Source organism: Bubalus kerabau, chromosome 19 (genome assembly GCF_029407905.1).
Source record: "Bubalus kerabau isolate K-KA32 ecotype Philippines breed swamp buffalo chromosome 19, PCC_UOA_SB_1v2, whole genome shotgun sequence".
Classification (NCBI taxonomy): domain Eukaryota; kingdom Metazoa; phylum Chordata; class Mammalia; order Artiodactyla; family Bovidae; genus Bubalus; species Bubalus kerabau.
This window is the reverse complement of record NC_073642.1, coordinates 54,368,494-54,396,427: the sequence shown is the minus strand read 5'-3', so window position 1 is coordinate 54,396,427 and position 27,934 is coordinate 54,368,494. Positions and strand designations below refer to the sequence as shown.

General features: G+C 37.1%; 1 protein-coding gene across 44 annotated transcripts in view; it reads left to right on the top strand.

Annotated features, from left to right (window-relative positions):
* LOC129633627 (craniofacial development protein 2-like) overlaps positions 1-27,934 on the top strand; it is a 472,452-nt gene that overhangs the window by 348,788 nt on the left and 95,730 nt on the right. For 38 of the 44 annotated variants that reach the window (XR_008705189.1, XR_008705173.1, XR_008705190.1 and 35 more), the window contains one exon: positions 4,804-4,853. Coding sequence is in view for 18 of the 44 variants with exons in the window: in XM_055555447.1 (XP_055411422.1) it covers positions 4,804-4,853 (50 nt within the window). In the remaining 26 variants the exon portion in view is untranslated. Of the gene's footprint in view, positions 1-2,990; positions 3,140-4,803; positions 4,854-5,395; positions 6,259-7,735; positions 7,783-27,934 lie in introns of those variants that run through there. The other 6 variants (XR_008705175.1, XR_008705171.1, XR_008705178.1 and 3 more) reach the window with 4 other exon arrangements.

The window sequence follows — 27,934 nt, the reverse complement described above, 5'->3', positions numbered from 1 at the left end:
TTTTTCCATCCAGTTTTAGAGAGATATAATTGATATCAGCACTGTATATTTAACATGTATACCATAATGATTTGATCTACATCATGAAATGATTACCACAATAAATTTAAATCAATTATAGAGAAAAAATAATAAAAAGAAATAATTTTTGTTGGGATGAGAACTTATAGGATTTATTCTCCTAACTTTCATGTATAACACAACAGTGTTTATTATATTAATCATGTTGCACATTACATCCCTAGCACTTATGATCTAACGACGTATGTGCATTTTCATCACCTTTATCCACTGTGTCCTGTTTTAAAAGTTCCTTAACTGGGGAATACTATTACATGTATAGGAATATCTCTCAGCTATGAATACATGAACTACTGATTCATACAACAAGGTCAATGAATCTCAAACGTATTATGCTCAGTTGAAGTCAGACTCAAAAATCTACATATTCTATTAATCTTTATAACATTATGGAAAAGGCAAAATCACAGGGACAAGAATCAGAACAGTGTCTGTAAAAAGTTAGGATAATAGCATTGTTGACTGAAAGGGGCACAGGAGAAATTAGGGAAGATAAAGAATCTGTTCTACCTATTGATTATATGCCTTTGTCAAAACTAGCAGAATTACCCTTGAGTAAATTATATATGAATTATACCTTAAGATATATGTATATTTATGAGAATTTTATTGTTTTGTCATAATTTTTTCACTCCAATGTTTTTTGTAATTCCTATTCTACATTTTTTCTTCTTGAATATGTAAAACTTATAACTGGCCACCTTAACAATCACCTTAGTAATTAAAAATATTATTAGACGTTTTTTGAGTCTCTGTGTATGCAGTCTTATCAGCAAAAGAAGATAATTTTAGATCTTCTTTTAGCTCCTTGTAATTTCTTTATGCCAGATTTTCATGATCTGTTCTTTCTGAATTTTCTAGATATGCCAAGAAATATTACATATTAATACTGATAGTAATAACTCTGTGTAGTTCCTGTTTCATTTAAAATTGTATTTTACTTGGAAAATTATGGGTTGGTTTTTGATAAATCATCTGTATTATAGGTAAAGAGTTTGTTTTTAAATATTTTGCTTCAAACTCATTTATTTGGAATGTATGGGATGTAGGAAATGCACAATATCCTTAGCATCCTTTGATATAATTTTTATATTTTGCTACAGTGACTCATAGCTATTTAAAGAAGATAGTTGAGAAGATAAAGAATATATTCTTGATTGTGTAAAATAATAACCAGTGACAACTTTGTTTAAAAAAATAAAAGGGAATTAATTATCCAGTAATATTTATCTTCTTACTACTTTCTTACTTCTGTAAAATAACCATGAATCTCGGTGTTAAAGATAGCAGCAAGCTTGTGCATGTATTTTATGACAGTTTTAATTTAGATAATCTTCAGAAGGGATTATTTCTATCTCCAACTTCAAGTTCAGGACATTTTCCCCCCAGTGTATAACTTCTTATGTACTCCAATAAGTTTGCTTATATTGATTCTCCCAAATATTAGCTCTTTTTGATGTAATTATGCCCCACTGGGAAGGAATGCTTAGAAGAAATTATTGAAAATATTTCTAATTAAGATAAAAAAGAAATTGACTTAAATTCTAGCCTATTTCAATAGACCATATATTTAAATCATAAAAAATCATGAACCTTGATGCCAGAAACACCTAAATATAAATCCTACTTACTATGTGAACAAAGTAAATGAGCTCTGTTAACCTCACTGCAGATGGTGATTGCAGCCATGAAATTAAAAGAAGCTTACTTCTTGGAAGGAAAGTTATGATCAACCTAGATAGCATATTGAAAAGCAGAGATATTACCTTACTAATAAAGGTCCGTCTAGTCAAGGCTATGCTTTTTCCAGTGGTCATGTATGGATGTGAGATTTGGACTGTGAAGAAAGCTGAGTGTGGAAGAATTGATGCTTTTGAACTGTGGTGTTGGAGAAGACTCCTGAGAGTCCCTTGGACTGCAAGGAGATCCAACCAGTCCATCGTAAAGGAGATCAGTCCTGGGTGTTCATTGGAAGGACTGATGCTGAAGCTGAAACTCCAGTACTTTGGCCACCTGATGCAAAGAGTTGACTCATTGGAAAAGACCCTGAGGCTGGGAGGGATTGGGGGCAGGAGGAGAAGGGGACGACAGAGGATGAGATGGCTGGATGGCATCACCGACTTGATGAACATGAGTTTGAGTGAACTCGAGAGTTGGTGATGGACAGGGAGGCCTGGCGTGCTGTGATTCATGCAGTCGCAAAGAGTCGGACACGACTGAGCAACTGAACTGAACTGAATTGAACCTCACTTTCCACAATTCTAAACAGAGGAATTAAACACTGTTGTCATGATAAGGCAATTCATATAGCAAATTAAAAATCATTATTTACTTGGTTCAGAGCAAAATAACAAAATATATAGGCAATTGTTTTTATTGGTAGTAGTATTTTATGTTTAAATAGGTGATGACATACTGAGTAATGACATCCTTAATTTTCTTGGTAAATCTCCAGCATATATCTTTGTGAATAATAAATATCTTCTCCCATCCTGTAAGATTAATCATTACCCTGATGTTGTCAACTCTAAGGATCTTGTCCACATCTTGCTTAAACTCACCTGAAATAAATCCATATCCAATGCCAATAAAATTGTCTTGTAATCTGTATACTGAAAATACAGGGACTTGAGTTATGTTTGTTAACAAACTCGGAAAAATTTAAGTACTTGATGATATGCTCCCATTAGCAATAGCAGCAATAATTTGATTGACATAGACTGATGATATTGATGCTATTTTTTGCTGCCTTTTCACAGTACACTAATGTTATTTATAGGGCTCCATTTTAATATTTGGTTGAGTACCAGGAAAATTGGTCTCAGCAAAGTTAATCTATCCTTTGAATGATACTGCTGGTCAACATAAAACCATATGATTAAATGTTCAAACTCTTATTTTTGTTGTAGAACAAAAAGTCTTCTTAGTTTCAAGTGATGAGGTTTTGTTGCAGTTGGCTCCATATGGAATAATACAGTAACATCAAAGGAACTTCAAACATAGTGCAAAGAGTCCTTGCTGGAAGAGGTTATCATTGCAGAGGAATATATTTGAAAAGGTGTGGGAGATTATGTTGACAATGCACTGATCTTAAGACAAACACTGATATATTCTCATGTCCTTCATCTTTTCCCCTAAAAAGCAAAATACAAAAAAAGCAAATTCTATTTAAGGTTTATTCTACCATTAATAATAAAATAATGAAAGATCACTGATCCATTTAACTGTATTTCATCTTAAACATTATCCATATTTATTTCTCTGAGCCTTGAAAATAAACAAAAGATCAAAGAAAATTTGTGTAAGTGGAGAATAATTGTTACTGAAAAAAGTCAACTTGAAGATAAAAATGGAATTTGAAATTCAGTACTATGGAAATATTTTCGAACTGATTCTAGATAGGAATACAAGCTATAACAGAGAATATATACAATACTTTTCAGGAAATTGTGATCATTTCATGAGTAAATATTTTGTGTAATAGGAACTTTTGCCTCCCAAATAAACCTCATTACAGCCAGGAACCTGATACTAATAGTACAATGAGGACCCTATATTTATACATGTTTAGCGGATATACATTTCCTTTACGTGAATGTAGCAGTTCATTTTAATGTAAACAATAACATAATTAAAATAAAATATAAGTAACCTTCTGTGAGCATTTGAATGAGTCAGGCAGTATTATAAGCACTTTACACATGAAATAAATGTCATTGCAACCATTTTGCCAAATAGTTTGCTTACCTGCCCAAACTTCCAGAGCTAGAAAGGTGTCATCTGTAATTTATATCCACTTACACGATAGTTTGTACAGGTACAATCGGAAAATTAATGAATTAAAATAGGAATTTATTATATATCACCTGAGTGCCATGCACTTCTATGTCCTGAGAAACAGCAAAAAAAGAAAAGTTTCTGCTCTCCAGGAATTCACATTTTATTTAGGGATGGAAATATTAGACAAATAAATATACACAGTATTGACAGAGGTAAATATTGTGAGGAAAATTAAAGTATCCTAATGAGTGGAGGGCCAGTGGTTTAAAATGAGCTCTGCATGAAGAGGACAGTCAGAAGAGACCTGACTGTTGTGTGGAATGACCAGCGTTAGACACATGGTTAATGAGCTCTAGCAAAGAGGTGAGCAAGTCTAATGCTTTAGACAGGCATGTGCCCAGTCAAGGAATAGCAAAATGACCAAGAGATGGATCACAGCAAGTAGGAAAAGCGGGAGAATTGAGGATGATTGTGAGAGTGAGCTAGGGACCAGATGTGTGTGTCATGGGAGGAGCTTGGTATTTTATTCTAAGGATGTGGGGAAACAACCAGAGTATTGACTTGAAGAGAGTGGCTCAATCTGATTTCTGTTTTATAAGAATGACTCGGGTTCCATGCAGAGGATATTCAGTATAGCAAGAGCAGAGCCAAGGCTTTTTCTGCTTTTTGCACAGGTCGTTAGAAAAGATGATCAGGCTTAAACTATGTGGCACCAGTGCAGGGAGCAAATCTGAGTATACTGGCTGATGGTTGGATTGGACTCTTAATGAAGTTAAAGTGTTTATTTCTGAAATAATTGCAGTTAAATTTAGTATGTTATCTTTTCAGTTTATCATTTTTTTCTATAATCAGATACTGCTATCCTGTGAAAAGCACAGTCAACTGAAAAAATGCCTATTGAATGAATAAATGACAAAAAGGTATTTCTTTTCTATTTTGCAGATCTATCTTCACATGCAGTGTTGAATAATTTATCATCACATCATACTCTGGTAAGTTTAGCATGCTTTCATAGCTTCAAAGTTAAAAAGAATTTTTTTTTAACTGTAGTTATCTAAGTAATTCTAAAATGTGGCATGGAGTATTAGACTTAAAACTAAATAATCTTTTCTTATGTAGTTTTCTAGTGAATATCATATTTTCTAAATATTTCTGATACTAACCTTTATTGTTCTATACTGATCAAACATTTCAGGTAATTTGTTACATCAATTTTAACTTTATGAAATCTGGGATAAAATGCATAGAATTGTAAAAAAAAGTGTATTAAAGGAAAATGCTTTCAAATGCTGCTGCTATTCTTATCTTTTCATGTTTCTGAAGGAGAAATGCTAATAGCTTCATGTTCAAAATATATGTGTGTGTGTGTATATATATATATATGTAGGCAATGAATGAAAGAATGAAAAATATATTTTCTTAAGGGACAGTTAAATTGGCCTTGAAAATGGTACAGAATATACAGCCTTTTCAGCACTTTCTTGCTTTTTGGTTGTTCTGTGAACTGTTGGTTTTTTTCTTTTCTGAATCATAGAAGTCATAAGATGTAAAGATGTTAAAGTGTTGATGAATATACTTTCTGCTATGTCGATAAAGATGGCCTGCAGTGGAAGGGGAAAATGTAGCAGAGATACCTGCAGACTCTAAAGCAAGAAACAGATGAGCCTTCAGTGCTCAAGCCCTGAGACTGCAGACCTAGGCTTCTCTAAGACACTGCATGTATCTTATCAAGTCCCTGCTTAGTATGACCTGGATGTGGAACTTAAATAATACACCTGTTTAAAAAACAAGTTCAAAAATACTTGGACTAAATATATGACTCCTCATTGTGAATACGTTAGCTAAAGAATACTTAAAAGGTTCTGTAGCTTTATATAAAAGTAATCTATATTTTCTATATTATTAATCTACAGATTATGTAGTCATTTTTTCTTGAATTCACCTATCCAAAATAAGCAAGAAATACTATTGGGGCTTGGTATTCTACAAATAAGCTACAAGGAATAAACAAGGAAATACTATTAGTGATGTCATTTAGTCTCATGGCTTTAAAGCTACTATGTATATATGGTAATTTCCAAGTTTATATCTATAGGTCACATCTTTCTTTCCATTTGAGTCCATACTCATATAGCTCATTCTCATATACCCAGTATCTCCACGTAAATATCTTAATAAATGTTTAAACCAAAGTATTCTTTTCTTCTTTAATGCATTAACATTCACCCTCAAATCCTGTAGACTTGACCTCATAACCTCCCCATGAGTTGGTCACTCCTTATCACCACCACTATTTTCCTGTCACAACCATTTTTTTTTTCTTTTTGCCAAAATATTTCATTACCTTCCAAATATGTCGTTCTACTTCAGCTGTTGACCCTTTCAATAAAAAATGGTTAAGACAAAAATTAAATCATCACATCCTACAGTTAAAAAGCCTTTGATAATTTTCCATCTCTTTTAGAGAAAAAGAAAGATGACCTACTAGGTTCTAGAAGATGTGCTTTATCCTCCATCCTTTCTTTTCTCTGACCCACTTTTTGTCTCTGGGCTCATCTCCTCCCTCCAGGGGCAGCCACACTGTCCTTTTTGCTGTGCCATGGGTGCTGCTGGCAGCTCTCTCCCACATGGTTGAACTTGCTCTCCCTGGTCCAGGATGATCTTCATCTAGATGCCTATGATCTTGCTTTTTCACCTTCTGTAGTACCAGGGTCTAAATATTATTTGTAAACTCTTAAAAGGCATTGTTAAAGGCATTTAAAATATTTTGAAGAAGGAGATTTAGCACGTGGAATTGGTTTTACAAGTGATGGAAGTGCTAAGAACTTGTAGGTTAGCAGCAGTAGGAAACCATCTAGCCCAGGGCAAGAGAGACCACAGAAAGAGGCAGTGTTATCAGAACTTAGGCCTTGGAGTCAACCAGAAGAATCCTGAGCTGCAGTTAGCCCATCCAGTGGGAGTTAGAGCCACAGAAGCAAGGCAGCCAATGGAGGCACTGCCCAAAGCTGGGAAAGTGGAAACACTGTCTTCTTCCTTCTACATCCTCTTGATTTCTGCCTGTTAGCCAAAACCAGCCAGTCTGAAGGTGTAGGTAAATGACTATGGAAGTGGTCTTTCATTGAAGAGTTTCACTGAAGTTGAACTGAACATTTCATTTAAGAGAGATTTAGGCACTCACACAGGTCTCATTAATTTATACTTCAGATGCAATTTAAAGTGCTAGGTGAAATCAGGTTTCTGCATACTGCAAATTCCAAGAAGCCAGTTGGACATATAAACATGAAGCATCTCAGCAAACAGCCACACACAACCAAAGTAAACAGCCACTGAGCCATCAATAAAGTATCAAAAAAATATCAGAAGCAAGCATAACAGTTCAGGTTCTACCAGAGTGAGGACAAATATGCCTTCAATATGACTTAAAGCATGAAAGTGTTAACTGTTCCCTCGATCTTGGTGGTGACCTTGAAGCATCAAAAAAGATGCCTGTATAAAATATGATAAAATATATTCAAAACTTGTATGATTTTAGTCACAGAACGTAATTCCTAATTTCAAATTGTGTCACAAGTTGTCTGACTTTGTGAGATCTTTTTATATAGGCTTACTGCAGGGATTAAATGAAAGGACACTGATCATTTTAATTACCTGGAACACTTACCTAGCACACAGGGGATGTCATTTTAAGTCCTTTGAAATGCAATTAAATATACCCAAGTACAGTTGAGCAAATATGTAAATAACAAAATTGAATTTAGATATAATTTTCAGTATTTTGAGTTAGAGTGAAATAGAATTTGCATCACAGCTCAAATTTATTTATAATAACTGCCAAAATAGAAATGGAGTAATTCTGGTTTATGTCACCACCTAGATATATTATTAGCCATCTTTTGAAAACTTATTTGGGAATATTTTCAGGTAAGTTAAATTTAAAGTTAAATTATTATTTGGGCTATAAATTGTCATAATGTCAAATAAAAATTCTCATTTTTAATGTTTAATTTGTAATATAGTTCAGTGGCATCTTTCCTTTCAATTTTTTGATAGGCCTGATATAGTCTTGGCTAAAAAAAGAAAACCAATTACTCTATATTATGATGACTATTTCAACATAATTGCCCAGAGCAAAATCAATCAGATGCTTATGTGTTATGCTTTCAAAGTTATGCACTTTGGGAGTATGCAATTCATTGGTCCATTTATTATCCTCAAATGCAAGCTTAAAAAAATGAAGATGCAGTTTTGATTTAAGACATCAAAAAAATTTTTTTATCAAGACTTAAATACATTTTCCATAGTATCTGATTTTATTGTTTGGGATTCTATTACACTAAAGTGTGAAATATGTTATAATGACCAATTTCTAGTAATTTATAGAAATATAGTGGAAATCACTCAAATATCATTGATTTTGGGGGTTGATATGATAGTATATACTTAAGAAAAGTTTAACTGCTACTAAAATTTAATCACAGAAGTGCATCCAAATACTGACCATGAGATAGAAATAATGTGGGTAAGATAAACTAGAGTGATATTTTTCTGAGTATCAAATCTAAATAGATATGACAAATAATTTCTACAGACTACAGTATTAGATGTTAAAAAAGAAATAAAGATATTTTATAGTGTTAATTGTTCATTTGTCTATTTAAAAGTGTTTTACTGAGCTTATGCTATGTACATGCTGCTACTGCTGCTAAGTCGCTTCAGTCGTGCCCGACTCTGTGCGACCCCATAGATGGCAGCCAACCAGGCTCCCCCATCCCTGGGATTCTCCAGGCAAGAACACTGGAGTGGGTTGCCATTTTCTTCTCCAATGCATGAAAGTGAAAAGTGAAAGTGCAGTCGCTCGCTCAGTCGTTCCCGACTCTTAGTGACCCCATGGACTGCAGCTCCTCTGTCGATGGATTTTCCAGGCAAGAGTACTGGAGTGGGGTGCCATTGCCTTCTCCAATGCTACGTACATAGCACTATGCTTTTTCGGAAGCCCCCAAAAAGAGAGGAATTTTATTTGCCTTTGTAATTTATGCTATAGCAGTGATAAAATAAATAATACACCATTAGTGAACCATACTGTCAATTCCTTCTACCTCACTCCACTCATATGCAAACAAAATGTGTGTGTGTGACCCTGTCCTTGGAGAAGGCAATGGCACCCCACTCCAGTACTCTTGCCTGGAATATCCCATGGACGGAGGAGCCTGGTAGGTTACAGTCCATGGGGTTGCAAAGAGTCGGACACGACTGAATGACTTCACTTCACTCCCTTCACTCACTTCGTACTTTATCGCTGGAGAAGGAAATGGCAACCCACTCCAGTGTTCTTGCCTGGAGAATCCCATGGACAGCGGAGACTGGCGGGCCATGGTCCATGGGGTTGCAGAGAGTCGGACATGACTCAAGTGACTGAGTACAACCCTGTCCTATTTTTCTACTAGAGAAGTAGGCCTAGGAGAATGGGAAGAGTTTTCCGGTTTACTAGTGTTACCAGACTTGGGGAGGATCAAAGAGGACCCCCCCAACCCCAGCCCTACCCCGTGGGCCTTGGTCCTTGGTAAGAATACAAAGAAGAATCTGAGGTCTTACCCGTGGCAAAAGCACATTTATTAAGAACAGAAAGAACACCTCCAAGAAGAGGTGGGCCAAGCCAAGAGAGGCGCTGGCACCAGAGGTGATGAGGTACTGGGTTATCAAGACAGGGCTTTTACATATTCATCTCGGTGGGTGTGGACTGACAGTCTTGATTGACAGTTGCAAGTTGCACAACAGCAGACTCGATTGCACATGCCTTTTCCATAATTCGGTCTGTTAAAATCAGATGTATGTATGTATAACATATTTATGAACCCTTAATAGGTTCTCTGCTGCCTAAGGTCACTTGAGGACACAGCTGTGCATCAAGGGCACATGTACCAGAGTTGGAGAAGCCCCTGTGGTTAGTTTGTATCCATGGCGTGCCTAAGGCCCATGCCCCAGAGTTGGAACAGTCTCTGGTTATTTTGTAGCATATCTGTGAGCTCTCCTGGGCTGCTCTGGGGTGGGATTTAGAGATCAGCTTGAATCTTTTTCGGCTAGGCCACTCCTCCATTGCTCATGCCCAACTTCCTACTTAATACTAGGGAGATGGAGAAAGAAAGAAGCTGTGTTCTTGGTTTGGGATGCCCTTGGTGCTTCCTTCACACCTGGATTTAGCCTCCTTTCTCAGCTAACAGGCCCAGAACTGAGGTTTCTAATTATGAAATTTTGCTACCAAGGTGAGACAAGTCCTTATGTTAATCCATACCCCAGAACTCTTCCTTGACTTGATTGATTTCTGCTTTTCATCAATAGACTTCAGCCTGCACTGGACTGGGGCCACAGTATTCATTCTACTACAAAATGCTGAAAGAATTTAGTAGTGGTAGAGATTCCAGGTGGGCAGATCAGCAGCACTTTGTGGAAGATTTTACCACTGAACTCAGCTTTGATTGATAGGATTTTGCTAGACAGAGTCACAAAGGGAATATGTTCTAGACAAAGAACAGTGTTAATAAAAATGAATGAATGGACAAATACTAGCATCCCAAAAGTATATACAATATTTGCAGAGTCAAAAATTCTTGTTTAACTGGAGAGTAGGGCATGGATGGAAACCTGAACTGCTTATGGAGGAGAATGAATGCCAGATTTAGCTTTCCACATACCAGGCCCCATTTCAACTTTTCAGGTTGAATCCCCAGCCATTTGCTGTCTTTGTAATCTCTTGGCTAGAAACAAGGAATGACACTGCTTAGCACATCAAGAACCTTCTTCCTGAGACCAGTAAGTTTTAGGAACACCTTTTCTGAATCTTGCCCTGAAATTGTCAATCTTCATATCACACATCTCTGGCCATCCTCCAACTTCTAACTATTCTGGATTAGCCAGGTCATCTATATGATGTGTTTGGCTTGGAACTCTCAAAGTCAGGGTTTCCTTATCCCTATTTAGGACACTAATCAGTAAACTGTGAGGAAAAGAAAACAGTTTCAGACAGCTTCATTGTTAATGTCAGCTTATTTTGAAGACTCTGCTCTTGTTTCTGGTTTCTTCTGCCCTTTTTCAGATGAAGTGTCTGGAATGACCCTAACCCACCTGCCATCACTGCTCTGCACTTACAAAATGATATCCTAGCTGTACTTCCAGGAGAGGGCAATGGCAACCCACTCCAGTACTCTTGCCTGGAAGATCCCATGGACGAAGGAGCCTGGTGGACTGTAGTCCATGGGGTCACGAAGAGTTGGACACCACTGAGCGACTTCACTTTCGCTTTTCACTTTCATGCATTGGAGAAGGAAATGGTAACCCACTCCAGTGTTCTTGCCTGGAGAATCCCAGGGACGGTGGAGCCTGGTGGGCTGCCATCTGTGGGGTTGCACAGAGTCGGACACGACTGAAGTGACTTAGCAGCAGCAGCAGCAGCAGCTGTACTTCCAAGAATGAGTCCCCCATTGCATTTTTAACACCTAAAATAGACACCAATGAATATGCAAAATCTGTGCTTGAACTTTAGACTAATAATCTTTGATGATATGTTACAAAATTGAGAACGGCCAATTTAAACAGATAGCATAATTTGTTGTGGAGTATCCCAAATTAACAGCAACAAAATATAAAGAATCATGTTTGGGAGAAGGAAGGAACCAGAGTGGAGATAGAACATACCAGAATGCTGCCACTTCTTCTCACTGGAAACTTCCCCAGTCCTCTATGCTGGATACAGCAGATACTGTTACTGCCAATGGACGCAGCTGCTGTTCAACCCTCTGCCTTGAATCTAATCACCCTGTCCAGTTTTCTTTGCATTATCTACTTCTGCAAAGCAGAAAATGGTTAACAATAGGTTATGTGCTCATCCTCAATATTGGTGAGTGAGTGCATCCTACTTGTCACCAAGATTTAGAAAATGAAGCATTCCTCTAAAATATAAAGGTTCAGATCCTGGACAAATGTCCACTAGGTCTACCTTTTGACTACTACCCAATATCCACATACATTTTTCTTCCACACATACACTTATAAAATTAAAATGCTCCAGAAATCTTTGAATTCTTTACTTCATATTATACCATATACTATCAACTGTGTTTAGTATGCAACACTCCTGAGTCCAGGTTTCCAGAGAAGCAGGCAAATCCTTGTAATTATTCCTATATATGTAAATGAGTATATCTAATTCAGAGTCATGGGTAAAGGCACCCCTAAAATATTCATCCCATTCTAAATTTATGTTCTGTATACCCTTGGAATCCATTCTCAGAAAATTTCTCCAGATTTTACTGGCTGGAAATTAGCGAAGTCCTGCACTTCTATTTTTTTTTTAATATTTGTTTTTAGTTAATTGATGACTGCTTTAAAATATTGGTTTGATTTCTGTCATATGTCAGCATGAATTAACCATAGATGTACATATTCCCCTCCCTCTTTATGTGGCCTTGTCTTCCATGTTTTGACTTTGCAGTTGGCCAGTTGGAAATATGAATATGTTGAAATATGATTCCAGGTATATGTCTGTAGACCAAAATAGGTCATGAGGAAAGCTAACTCCATAAAATTAAAAAAAAAAAAGATATAGTATTATTTTGCCTCATAGATAAAGGAGTATTACTAGTCTGACTAAGGGAGATCAATGACATTGGGAGTTTGGGTTACACTTAGTCTCTGAATTTTCATGTATGTCTCCATTGCAGTATTTGTGGTCTATTTTTGGAAGAGTGCCCTAAATTTCTATAAGAGATATGGAGATATATTCAACAGATGTAATCTCACAACTTAAAGAATCAAAGTTTGGTTTTGGCTACTGCGAAAAAGGAATAAATTCTATTAGTCATGAAAGTCAATATGACTCACTGTTAGAAGGAGTCATTTAATTCCATATCCGTGAAATTCACATGTCCTTCCTACTGTTTATACTGTCTTATTACAGGGGCCTCCAACACTTCCTAAACATTTTGCTTAATTCATTTTCAGAGGACTGTAGGTTATTATTTAATTAAATATTTTCCCTCTGCTGCTGGAATCCAGTCCTTGAATACCAGTAGAACTCTCTGCCTTCTGACACCCACATGACACTTTTACCAAATCATAGTCCACATATTTTCCTGAGGAAATTCTGCCTTCTATTCAGTTATGGTGCTTGGTGCGGCCTTTGGATACTGATCTACTTATCTTATGCAGAAAGTACTATATTGGAAGTATTTTTGCATAGCTCCTTAAGTTGGTAAGAAAGCTTGGGAACTATATTTTGAAAATGGTCAGGAACCAGTGAAAGGCAAAACAAAAACAACAACAAAAAGAACCCCACCAATCTGACTATAGCACCACCATGGACACAGGCCACCAGGATAGTGGTCAGGTGTAAAATGACCTTGCTATTGTACACAGCAATATATTGCTATTGCTGCTATAGATTCATACTCCACTTCCATTCCTCCTCATGATATTTTTTCAAGAATCACATTTTTAGGTAGTTACAAATAATTGACCAAACCTGGGTTGTTTGCTTTCCCATTGGCTTGCAGGTTGTAAGGAGAAGAAAATATCTGTCTTAGGCTTTCATGGTGGGTAAATGCTTTGACTCTACAGAGAATCATGTTGTGAAGATCTGCTTCTAAATTAGGAAGTGGTTTTCATAATAGAAAGTCCAGAAAAGACCACTGTCCATAGAAAAGTTGGTAATGTGTCTTCCCTAGTTTTCCTTGCATTTCTGTTGGATAGCTGACCAGTGACCCTTTGGCTCCTCTTAGATCTAGAATTTACTGTGGTGGTATCCATGATAACTGTCTCCTCTCTCTCTACTGGGAGCAAATGTTGATGATTTGGACTTTGTAGGAGGTAAAGAAAAGCTGTTGGAGCCTGTGAGCAGGGTGATTATGCAGTCAGGGTGAGCCTTGGGGATATTATCTCACAGGAAAGATGAATGGAGGACCAGCCAGTGGAAGCTATCACTATTTTAGGATTTTCTTGTAAAAGAGAAAATGAGAGGTAAAAAGGAATTTAAGTAAGTTTACGGAGGTAATAAAATAGAACTGAAGTGACCTTACTGAATTTCAGTATATAGAAGTATATATGTGCTAGCTTAAGATAAGGAAGAGTTAAAATTTATGCACAGACATTTTAGCATAAATGACTAGAAGGATGGTGGTGCCATCAGAAGAAATAGGGAAGTCAGGAGAGAAATTTATTGTAGTAGAGGAGACAAATGATAAACATGGTTTGGATTATTTTCAGTTTGATGGTCTGGTTAAAAAAAAAAAAAAGCAAGTACAGGATATTGGCAATGCAGAACTGCAGTGTGCAATCCTTCATAATTTCAGTTTGTTTGTTGGTTTGATTTACTATGATAGGTGATTTCAAGCTCTCAAAGGAGCATGAGATGAGATGGTGAATGGCACTGAGCATATGCGTTAATGATCATAAACCAGCGATGGATTGCTCACCACTCTGATGTATAATGTAGAAAACAGATTTCTGAAGTTTTAAAACTACTTGCTGAATAGTGAGTAGGATAAAACAAAAACATAAAAGCATGTGATTTATGAAGCTTATTAAACAACTCTAAATCCTCCAAAAGATTCTACACCTTGTTATTAAGATGAAAAAGGCGCTCAAAAAACAAACACAGAAATGACCAATGTTGTATTAAGAAAACAGTGTATTAAAATTTTTACTTTTTAACAAAAACAAAGATAAAGTAATTGCTCAGTTTAATTAATTAGGCTTTTTAGCAATGATTTTTAAAGAAATGTTTTTGGTAAATTTCAAAATAACCAATTGAATGATGACAATTGGTACATAATTGCGATAGCTGATAAATTCCACAGGTTTACATAAAGTGGTTGCACTTAAAAGAACATTGTTTTTATAATCTTTATAAGACTATAAAAATCCATAAATTTATTTGAATTTTTTTCTTTAGACCACTTTCTTATACTGTAACTACTGACAACACAGATCTGCAAACAGAAACAATTGTTCTAAAAGAAAATATTTTCAGTTTCGAGGTACTTCCCTTTGCATTCATTGAAAACCTGGTAAATACTTCTTTAGGAAGTTCATAATAATTGTCTTTGGTGTGATTTGACAAATAATTCTGATTTATTAAAAAAAAAAAAACCTTGATAATGAGATTAACTAATGGCACTGTGATCTCCCTTCCATTAAGACAACTATCCAAATTGATGCAGGATTAAACACAATTCCTTCTTATTTGATTTGACTTCTGTGTAGTCTTAGATTTCTGTGATTCAAATTTCTCCTTTTTCTAACATTATGACCAGTAATTTGCAAGACAAATTCAAAGCAAACTCTTATCTTTTATTCATCTGTGTGTTGGATTCCCCATAATATTTTAATAAATTAAAGACATTTATTATAATTCTTCTTTTAAAGCAATTCCAGTAAACAGGATATTTTTACTAAAAGTTGTGTTTAATTAAACCCAGCATTAGGAAATAATTTTCCAGTTTACAGATCTCTGGGTATAAAGATTCTTAGTTATGATTCACGGTAAACTTTTAAGAACAATCATTAACTCACAAATTTCAAAGTGGATGAGTAATCTATGATGGAGAAACAAATTCCTATTTTATGACTATAAATTTCAAACATGCTCTTTTGACTGTTAAGCTATTATTTTGAGTAATATCACATTTTAAGTTATTCCTTGTTCATTTGGTTAAAGAGCTGGGGGAGCATAATACAAAGGAACATGATTGGTCTAATACATTCATTTATTGAACAGTGAATGATACTTTAGCAGGTAACACATCCCAGTTTTCTTTCTAGTCAGTGATGATGTCATTGCTAACATTAAAACCAAATTTTTGTCCTGGAAGAGCTTATATCCCATCAAAAATGTGCTAAGAACAAAAAGATGTATTAAGTAATGTTATGTGATAAGTGCTTTGAGAGAAAAACACAAAATAATAATGAGATAAAAAATAATTTCTAAAGCAAAAAAGGAAATGAGTTGGGGGGAGAGAGTGTGTTACTTTAGAGACTTCACATCAGCCATTGTGTAACAGAGCAGCAGAGACCCACATAATTATCTCCCAGGTCATGTTTCCATAAAAGGGTTTCACAAATGGGGAAATTTGAAACCCTAGCAAAATGATGCAACTAGCAAAAATACAAATAAATTAGCCAATAGATAAATATCTAAACACTTGGACTGACAATTTACAGAAGACGAAACATCTAAGACCACTAAATATATGAATATATGCTCAAATTCAATAATAAACAAAAATAGAAGTTAAATTTCCAGTGAGGTGTTTTAAGCCTAAAAGCTTATTTCAAAAATTCTGGTAATTTTAAGGCCTAGTAATAATGTAATACAACAGTGCATTTTACACACTACTAGAAGAGTACACGGAGAAGGCAATGGCACCCCACTCCAGTACTCTTGCCTGGAAAATCCCATGGATGGAGGAGCCTGGTGGGCTGCAGTCCATGGGGTCGCTAAGAGTTGGACACAACTGAGCGAATTCACTTTCACTTTTCACTTTCATGCACTGGAAAAGGAAATGGCAACCAACTCCAGTGTTCTTGCCTGGAGAATCCCAGGGACGGGGGAGCCTGGTGGGCTGCCGTCTATGGGGCCACAGAGTCGGACATGACTGAAGTGACTTAGCAGCAGCAGCAGAAGAGTACAGTTTGGTACAACTATTTTTTTAAAACAATTTATTGTTTTTGACAGAGTGGAACAAATCTATAAATCCACCTTAGAAAAATTGACACACAAGTTCAAGATGCAATATTTAAGAATAACCCTAATGACATGGCATGTGGCAGAAAAGGCAATCCACATTTCTATTGTGAGGTGAGCAGTTAGGTAATTTTGGGGTAATTTGTGTAGTGAAATGCTATGCACAAGTTAAAGTGTATGAAGTATAGCTACAGGCATCATTTAGGATGAAAAGCTATAAAAAAAAAGTCACAATACATACAATATGACATAATTTACATAATATTTCAATCTATGCAAAATTAAGTAATATATTGATGCCTACATTTATGGTAAGTTTAGTCGCTCAGTCATGTCTGACTCCTTGCGATCCCATGAACTGCAGCAGGCCAGGCCTCCCTGTCCATCAACAATTCCTGGAGTTTACGCATTTCATGTCCATTGAGTCAGTGATGACATGCAACCGTCTCATTCTCTGTCGTTCCTTTTCACCTTCAATCTTTCCCAGCATCAGGGTCTTTTCAAACTAGTCATTTTTTTTGCATCAGAGGGCCAAAGTATTGGAGTTCTAGCTTCAGTATCAATCCTTCCAATGAATATTCATGACTGATTTCCATTAGGATGGACTGGTTGGATCTCCTTGCAGTCCAAGACTCTCAAGAGTCTTCTCCAGCACCACAGTTCAAAAGCATCAATTCTTCAGCACTCAGCTTTTTTATAGTCCAACTCTGACATCCATACATGACTACTGGAAAAACCAAAGCTTTGACTAGAAGGACCTTTGTTAGCAAAGTAATGTCTCTGCTTTTTAATATGCTGTCTAGGTTGATCATAGCTTTTCATCCAAGGAGCAAGTGTCTTTTAATTTCATGGCTATAGTCACCATCTGCAGTGATTTTGGAGCCCCTCAAAATAAACTCTCTCAGTGTTTCTACTGTTTCCTTATCTATTTGCCATGAAATGATGGGACCAGATGCCATGGTCTTTAGTTTTCTGAATCTTGAGCTTAAGCCAACTTTTTCACTTTTCACATTCGTCAAGAGGCTCTTTAGTTCTTATTTGCTTTCTGCCATAAGGGTAGTGTCATCTACATATCTGAGGTTATTGATAATTCTCTCAGCAATCTTGATTCCAGCTTGTGCTTCATCCAGACCAGCGTTTCTCATGAAGTACTCTGCATATAAGTTAAATAAGCAGGATGACAATATACAGCCTTGATGGACTTTTTTCCCAATTTGGAACCAGTCAGTTGTTCCATGTCCAGTTCTAACTGTGGCTTCCTGACCTTGTAATAAATTTCTCAATAGGCAGATCAGGTGGTCTGGTATTCCCATCTCTTTAAGAATTTTCCAGTTTGTTGTGATCCACACAGTCAAAGGCTTTGGCATAATCAGTAAAACAGTAGATGTTTTTCTGGAACTCTCTTATTTTTTTGATGATCCAACAGATGTTGGCAATTTGATTTCTGGTTCTTCTGCCTTTTCTAAAACCAGCTTGAATATCTGGAAGTTCATGGTCCATGTACTGTTTAAGCCTGGCTTGGAGAATTTTGAGCATTACTTTGCTAGCGTGTGAGGTGAGTGTAATTGTGCAGTAATATGAGCTTTCTTTGGCATTGCCTTTCTTTGAGATTGGAATGAAAACTGACCTTTTCCAGTTCTGTGGCCACTGCTGAGTTTTCCAGATTGTTGGCATATTGAGTGCAACACTTTTACAGCATCATCTTTTAAGATTTGAAATACTCCACTGGAATTCCATCACCTCCACTAGCTTTGTTCATAGTGATGCTTCCCAAGGCCCACTTGACTTCTCATTCCAGGATGTCTGGATCTAGGTGAGTGATCACACCACTGTGCCTATCTGGGTCATGAAGATCTTTTTTGTATAGTTCTTCTGTGTATTCTTGCCACCTCTTAATAGCTTCTGCTTCTGTTAAGTCCATACCATTTCTGTCCTTTATTGTGCTCATCTTTGCATGAAATGTTCCCTTGGTATCTTGAATTTTCTTGAAGAGATCTCTGGTCTTTCCCATTCTATTGTTTTCCTCTATTTCTTTGCATTGATCACTGAGGAAGGCTTTCTCATCTCTCCTTGATATTCTTTGGAACTCTGCATTCAAATGGGTATATCTTTCCTTTTCTCCATTGTCTTTCAGTTCTCTTTCTTCTCAGATATGTGTAAGGTCTCCTCAGACAACCATTTTGCATTTTTGCATGTCTTTTTCTTGGGGATGGTCTTGATCACTGCCTCCTGTACAGTGTGACAAACCTCCATTTATAGTTCTTCAGGCACTCTGTCTATCAAATCTAATCCCTTGAATCTGTTTGTCACTTCTACTGTATAATTGCAAGGGATTTGATTTAGGTCATACCTGAATGGTCTAGTGGTTTTCCCTACTTTCTTCAATTTAAGTCTGAATCTGGCAATAAGAAGTTCATGATCTGAGCCACAGTCAGCTCCTGGTCTTGTTTTTGCTGACTGTATACAGCTTCTCCATCTTTGGCTGCAAAGAATATAATCAATCTGATTTTGGTATTGACCATCTGGTGATGTCCATGTGTAGAGTCTTTTCTTATGTTGTTGGAAGAGGGTGTTTCCTATGACCAGTGCGTTTTCTTGGCAAAACTCTGTTAGCCTTTGACCTGCTTTGTTTTGTACTCCAAGGCCAAATTTGCCTGTTACTCCAGGTAGTTCTTGACTTCATACTTTTCTGTATATAGTATTGCCTATGTACTTTTGAGTACATGAACCTTGAACTTCCATATATTCAAGCTGGTTTTAGAAAAGCAGGGGAACCAGAGATCAAATTGCCAGCATCTGTTGGATCATTGAAAAAGCAAAAGAATTCCAGAAAAACATCTACTTCTGCTTTATTGACTATGGCAAAGCCTTTGAGTGTGTAAAATGACAAACTGGAAAATTCTTCAAGAGATGGGAATACCAGACCACCTATCCTGCCTCCTGAGAAATCTGTATGCAGGTAAGGAAGCAACAGTTAGAACTGGACATGGAAAAACAGACTAGTTCAAAATTGGGAAAGGAGTACGTCAAAGCTGTATATTGTCACTCTGCTTATTTAACTTATATGCAGAGTACATCATGAGAAACTCTGGACTGGATGAAGCATAGCTGGAATCAAGATTGCTGGGAATAATATTAATAACTTCAGATATGTGTATGACACCACCGTTATGGCAGAAAGTGAAGAAGAACTAAAGAGCCTCTTGATGAAAGTGAAAGAGGAGAGTGAAAAAGTTGGCTTAAAACTCAGCATTAATAAAAGTAAGATCATAGCACCTAGTCCCATTGGTTCATGGCAAATAAATGAGGAAACAATGGAAACAGTGTGAGACTTTATTGTTATGGGTTCCAAAATCACTGTAGCTCTGTGACTACTGCCATGAAGTTAAAAGACGCTTGCTCCTTGGGAGAAAAGATATGACCAACCTAGACAGCATATTAAAATAAGACACATTACTTTGCCAACAAAGGTGCATCTAGTCAAAGCTATGGTTTTTCCAGTGGTCATGTATGGATGTCAGAGTTGGCCTGTAAAGAAAGCCAGAGAATTGATGCTTTTAAACTGTGATTTTGGAGAAGACTCTTGAGAGTCCCTTGGACTGCAAGAAGTTCCAACCAGTCCATCACAAAGGAGATCAGTCCTAGGTGTTCATTGGAAGGACTGATGTTGAAGCTGAAACTCCAATACTTTGGCCACCTTATGCGAAGAGCTGACTCATTTGAAAAAACCTTGATGCTGGGAAAGATTGAGGGTAGGAGGAGAAGGGTATGACAGAGGATGAGATGGTTGGATGGCATCACTGACTCAGTGGACATGAGTTTAGGTAGGCTCCAGGAGTTGGTGATGGACAGGGAGGCCTGGTGTGCTGCAGTTCTTTGGGTCATAAAGAGTCAGACATAACTGAGCAACAGAACTGAACTGAACTGATACAGAAAATTTATTATACATGTTCTTTTGGTTTTTAAACAATTTATACTAAACACAATTTTTAAGAATAAGAATTAGATGCAATTAGTGGAAGAAGTATATCCAGCCCTTTCAAATAGTTTTGTTGAAAAGCATGAGATAGGTGGCAGATGGAGCAGATAATGTGGCCAGGGACAGGGTGTGGTGTGTTTGTTTATATTGAGGGTTTTTTTTTTTTTTTTTTTTTTTTTTGGTCAACATTTTTGGTTGAGTCATTTGCTTTGTTTGCAAGTTAACGGAAGTGATCTAGTAGAGAAGAAAAATAGTAATGGCATGAAGACATGCCTGTGGTTTGGGCAAAGTCCTTGTGTGGAAGAAAGGGGAAGGGGTTCACTCATTAGTAGGTGTTTTGTGCTCCAGCCACGCTGAGTATTGGCAGTCCCACAGAATTACGGTATCTGTCACACCACCATGACTGAACACTGTGTACTCTGTCTTTGATTCTCTTTCCCCATTCTCCATCTGTGAATTTTCTCCTCTTTCAAGAATTCAGCTCCAATGTCATCTCATTAATCAACCTTTCCTTATCAACCCACATGGAATTAGTCATCCTGTCACCAAAATTCCACAATATCTATACATATGTGTGTGTTGAAGTCACATTTATCATTCTGTATTCTGACTTCCTCACTGTGAGCATTTTGTCTTACTCATTTGTGTATAGTTTTACTGTCTAGTACTGAACCTGACATATCATAATTCATCAAAATATTTAAATGAGTAAAAAACAGATTTTACTCAAAAATATTGAGCGATACAAAATGTTTTGAAGGCATAACTAGTTTCCCCATTTCTTCCCATCCCAATGATTTCAAAGTCTTCAATTTAAAGAAGGTGAAGTAAAAATATTTTAAACCCCTTTCCTTTAAAAATTGTACTAATCTACAGAGAATGAAAAACTGAGAGGGTATAAGCCTTCCATACTCAGTGAAAAATAAAAATCAACCAGGAATAGAAATGTATACTTGATTCTACTACAAAATCTGGTTCATAGCTACACAGAGCTTCTGTTATCTAGATCAGAAAACACATTTTTCCCAGATGGAAAGACTCATGGTTCTGAAAATACTTTGATTAGAACCATATTTCATAGTTTGTGGCTGGGTCATAGGATTAAAGGGCAGGGTCTCTATGGAGACCTAGGTCACTAACACAGATTGGTAGGAAAGGTGATGCTAAAAGGGAACGTAGGCTGATGTGTATCATATAAACTAGTTCCCTAGCCAAGAAGACTTTAATTAGGAGATATGTTCCAAGTTCTAAGAAAATGATTAGTTTTATTAGTCAGTAATTGACTGTGAGCTTCATAAGACACAAAGCTGATTTTGGTTATGTTCCTGCCTGACTAAACAACAACAATAGAAAAAAATGTAATCTGGAAAAGATCAGGGAACTAACAAGAATAGAAAATGAAAACATAAATTAAAGCTATACTATAAATTATGTTTACAGAATGTATATTACTAAAAACATACTATGGGGAAGTCAACCAGAAGAGAATGGAAATAACAGACAATAACATATGTGTATACCATAAATATATAGGACAAAAGGGTACACTGCTGCTGCTGCTAAGTCACTTCAGTCGTGTCCAACTCTGTGTGACCCCATAGACAGCAGCCCACCAGGCTCCCCTGTCCCTGGGGTTCTCCAGGCAAGAACACTGGAGTGGGTTGCCATTTCCTTCTCCAATGCATAAAGGTGAAAAGTGAAAGTGAAGTCGCTCAGTCCTGTCCGACTCTGAGTGACCCCATGGACTGCAGCCTAACGGGCTCCTCTGTCCATGGGATTTTCCAGGCAAGAGTACTGGAGTGGGGTGCCATCGCGTTCTCCGAAAGGATACACACACACACACGCAATTTATTTATTACGTGCCAACTTTGGATGCCCATAATATCAGTGACAAAGTGGAAAAATAGTGACTACCACGTATGCCTGTTTGAAGAAAATCGTCTTTCCAGTTGGATAAATGTTAAATGTATTGAGAAGATTAATCTTCAGTTGCCATGTGTGTGATATATCCATAAGGAAGGCATGCTTAACAATTTTTTGGTCTCCCAGAAGAGACTGATAATTTACTCAATTCAGTTTTATGAATGGTGGGCGTGAGACTGAGGAGTCCAGGTGTGTGTACAGTAAAGTAAGACATTGCAGTTTGAATAAACAAAGTGGCATCTACACAAAGAATAGCTTGTGGCCACAAAACATCTTCCTAATCTTAATCATGCTGAAGGAGTAGCTGCTGCTAAGTCGCTTCAGTCATGTCTGACACTGTGCGACCCCATAGACGGCAACCAACAAGGCTCCCCCGTCCCTGGGATTCTCCAGGCAAGAACACTGGAGTGGGTTGCCATTTCCTTTTCCAATGCAGGAAAGTGAAAAGTGAAAGTGAAGTCGCTGAGTCTTGTCCGACTCTTAGCAACCCCACGGACTGTGGCCCACCAGGCTCCTCCGTCCATGGGATTTTCCAGGCAAGAGTGCTGGAGTGGGGTGCCATCGCCTTCTCCAGAAGGATGTAGCTGGAAAAGTCAGTTTGATCAAATGGTGGTCACTTCTTTTCACAGTGATTTTGAAAAGAGGAAGTGATTAAAAGCTTCCTTTTGTTTCTCCCTGTGAAGTGTTATAACAAGTTGGTCTCTGAAGGCAATAGGTTCTTGCTGAAGTTTTCAAATTGCGGAATGAGATAAAAACAATTCATTTATAACACAGATGCTAACAGTGAAGAACACTCCTATGATTTCAAGTGACTTGCTCTGAGGACCTTTCTCAGGTCAAATCTAGGATGTGTCACATCTCCTCAAGTTTTATTACTCAAATCAAGTCACACAGCCAAGCCAAATACATGTCAAAGAGAAAATAAGTGTCTGTAGCGGGAGGGGTTGGAGGAGTGAACATTATGAACAATAATACAATCTATTATACACACCAACCATTTCCATTATGATTTTGAATGTGAAAAAGTTTTTTTCCAACTACTTTAGAAAACAAAAAAATATTTTATTTATGTAAGTAAAATTCACATACAGAAATTTAGGGGATATTAGTCCATATACAGTTTTCAGATAATCATTCCTGATAGACAACATTAAATAAAAGTATTTTACTGATATTTTAAAAATATATATGTATTTGAGTTGTTAATTAGGCAAGACCTTGTCTTAAACTGAATATTTTTCCCAATAAAGACATCTATTTTAATTGGAACTTTTAAAAAAAGGCATACTTTTAAAAAATTGGAGATGTTTCAGCAAGGATTAGAATTATGACATAGCTGGAATGTGTGTGCTCAGTTGTGTCTGACTCTTCACCACACCATGGGGTGCAGCCCTCCAGGCTCCTCTGTCCATGGGATTCCCCAGGCAAGAATACTGGAGTGGGTGGCCATGTCCTCCTCTAGAGTACCTTCCCAACCCAGGGATCGAACTCACGTTTCCCATGTCTTCTGCACTGGCAGGCAGATTCTTTACACTGAGCTACTTGGGAAGCCTGTAGGGGGAATAGAGAATAGCATAAGGCATGTACAGAATTCTTGCTTGGGAGAATCACCATGGACAGAGGAGCCTGGCATGCTATAGTCCATGGGGTCGCAAAGAGTCAGACATGACTGAGTGACTCAGCACAGCACATGTCATTAAATACTGTTACTGTATAGGACAAATTTAACTTATTCTCTGTGATTCAAGGAACCCGGTTTAACAAACACAGAAGACAGATGTTATGGACTGAATGTGACCTCCCCAAATTTATTTGTTGAAACCCTACCCCCCCACCTCACCCCCTGATGTGATGGTATTTTGAGATAGGGGGATAATTTCAGGGAGATAGTTAAGGTTAAATGAAGTCATAGGATGGAAGCCTAATCCAGTATGATTATTACCATTATTACCTGAGTGTTCTCTCTGTCTGTTGTGTGAGGATAGAGAGGTGTCTAAAGCCGTGAAGAAAACTTACCATAAACCAAATTTGCCTGTATGTTGATCATATACTTCTGCCTTCAGAACTGAGAAAATACTTATTGTTTAAACCACACCCAGTCTGTGGTATCTTGTTTTGGAAGCTCAAGCAGACCAGTATCATAGATAAAGCCTCAAACTGACAAATACCTTTCTTATGCTTAGAGTTTTTAAAAATGAAATGCAGCTTGTAGTAAACTTTTATTTGTGGAAAAGAAAGAATAACTTATATGCTTGGACAGGTGTTAAACTGAAAATTCTTTCTGCCATTTGTTTTGCATAATTCATTAGTAAATTGTTCATATATTTCTTTCATCTTGAAAAATTTCTTAGTGAAGCCTCAAGGGCACATTTGTCAGAACGAAAGGTGATAAGATGACCCCGAAAAGGTGACAGAATTTCTGATGCTGTTGAGAGCAACAACAACAAAACAAAACCCATGACCTTGTGTGAATTTTGGCATCTGCTCTTCAGGTCTACATTTAATTTGCCATATATTTTTAAAAATAGCAATGCCTTAAGTTTATTTATCTGTGGTTGGACACCTGTACTCCATCTATGGAGAAGGAAATGGCAACCCACTCCAGTGTTCTTGCCTGGAGAATCCCAGGGACAGAGGAGCCTGGTGGGCTGCCGTCTGAGGGGTCGGACATGACTGAAGTGACTTAGCAGCAGCAGCAGCACTCCAACTATATATCTATGTTTATTTCTCCTAAAGTGTTGGAAAATATCTGAAAGAACACAGATAGCAGTTGCATTAAATATGCGGGCAAAACAGTGAACTAATTTTGACATGACAAAGAACAGATCCTCACCAAGGCCCATGTATCTGTCCAATTCTGGTTCTGCCCTAAAAAAAAAAAAATCACTGAAATTTGATAATACCAGTTTTCCTAGAAAGATACAAAGACTCCATTTAAACAGAATTCTTGCATCTTTTATAAACATGTAATTTAAGTTGTCTACCATGGTAACTAATATCCCTTCTATGTGGATCTATAAGATATATTTATATGTAAGTGTAATCTCGGAAAAAAGTCTAGACATTATTTATAATTTTAGGGAAAAAAAATCACATTTCCCCCTCTTTGCAGTTAATTGATTTACAGGCATTTGTATTTGTAAAGCATAGAAGTTAAGTCATCTATGATACTTACTAGAATCTGTTCCCTTTATGTTTTATTGAAGTATAGTTAATTTACAACATTAATTTCAGGTATACAGCATAGTGATTCAGATTCTTTAACCGATTATACTCCATTTAAGATTATTACAAAACATTGGCTATAATTCCCTGTGCTGTTCAATATATCCTTGTTGCTTATTTGTTGTATATATAGTAGTTGGAATCTTTTAATTGCACACTCCTGTCTTGTACCTTCCTGCTTCCCTCTCTACACTGGCAACCACTAGTATGTTTTTTATATCTGTGAGTGTGCATCTGTTTTGTTACATACATTAGTTTTATGTTTTAAATTCTACATATAAATAACATACAGATGGCTAACAAACACATGAAAAGATGCTCAACATCACTCATTATCAGAGAAATGCAAATCAAAACCACTATGAGATACCATTTCACACCAGTCAGAATGGCTGCGATCCAAAAGTCTACAAGCAATAAATGCTGGAGAGGGTGTGGAGAAAAAGGAACCCTCTTACACTGTTGGTGGGAATGCAAACTAGTATAGCCACTATGGAAAACAGTGTGGAGATTCCTTAAAAAACTGAAAATAAAACTGCCTTATGATCCAGCACTCCCACTGCTGGGCATACACACTGAGGAAACCAGAAGGGAAAGAGACACGTATACCCCAATGTTCATCGCAGCACTGTTTATAATAGCCAGGACATGGAAGCAACCTAGATGCCCATCAGCAGATGAATGGATAAGAAAGCTGTGGTACATATACACAATGGAGTACTACTCAGCCATTAAAAAGAAAACATTTGAATCAGTTCTAATGAGGTGGATGAAACTGGAGCCTATTATACAGAGTGAAGTAAGCCAGAAAGAAAAACACCAATACAGTGTACTAACACATATATATGGAATTTAGAAAGATGGTAATAATAACCCTGTGTACAAGACAGCAAAAGAGACACTGATGTATAGATCAGTCTTATGGACTCTGCTGGAGAGGCAGAGGGTGGGAAGATTTGGGAGAATGGCATTGAAACATGTGTAATATCATGTATGAAACGAGTTGCCAGTCCAGGTTCAATGCACGATACTGGATGCTTGGGGCTGGTGCACTGGGATGACCCAGAGGGATGGCATGGGGAGGGAGGAGGGAGGAGGGTTCAGGATGGGGAGCACATGTATACCTGTGGCGGATTCGTTTTGATGTTTGGCAAAACTAATACAGTGTTTCAGGTTTAAAAATAAAATAAAATAAAATAACATACAGCATTTCTCTTTTTCTGACATTTGATTAAGCATAATAATACCCTCTAAACACCCTCTAAGTGCTGCAAATGGTAGAAATTTTTCTTTTTAATAGATAAGTAATATTCCATTGGAGAAGCAATGGCAACCTACTCCAGTACTCTTGCCTGGAAAATCCCATGGACAGAGGAGCCTGGTAGGCTGCAGTCCATGGGGTCGCTAAGAGTTGGACATGACTGAGTGACTTCACTTTCACTTACTTTCATGCATTGGGGAAGGAAATGGCAACCCACTCCAGTGTTCTTGCCTGGAGAATCCCAGGGATGGGGGAGCCTGGTGGGCTGCTGTCTATGGGGTTGCACACGACTGAAGCGACTTAGCAGCAGCAGCAGCAGCAGCAATATTCCATTATATGTGTATGTGTGTGTATGCATTTTTATCCATTGATCTGTTGATGAACACTGGGTTGTGTCCATATCTCAGTTATTGTAAATAAGGCTGCTATGACATTGCAGTACACATATCAATTTGAATTAGCATTTCTTGAATGAATAACCAGGAAAGGAATTGGTGAATCATACAGTAGTTCTATTTCTAATTTTTTGAGTAACCTCCAACTGTTTTTCACAGAGTCGGCACCAATTTACATTCCCATCAACAGCATGTGAGTGTTCCATTTTCTCTACATCCTCACCAACAGTTATTATTTGTAGACTTTTTGATGATGCCCATCCTGACAGTTGTGAGGTGATGTCTCATTGTGATTTTGATTTGCATTCCTCTAATGATCAGGATATTGAGCATCTTTTCATGTGCCTGTTTCATTTCTTAAAGGGTAGGTTTAGTGCTGATGAACTTTTAGTTTTTATTTTTCTGATAAGTTTCTTTATCTCTCCTTCAATTGTAAATTATAATCTTGCTAGGTAGAACATACTAGTTTGCTGTTTTTTGTTTTTTTTTTTTTTCCATATCAGTACTTTGAATATGCATGCCATGCCCTTGTGGATAGAAAAATCAGGTGTTAGCTT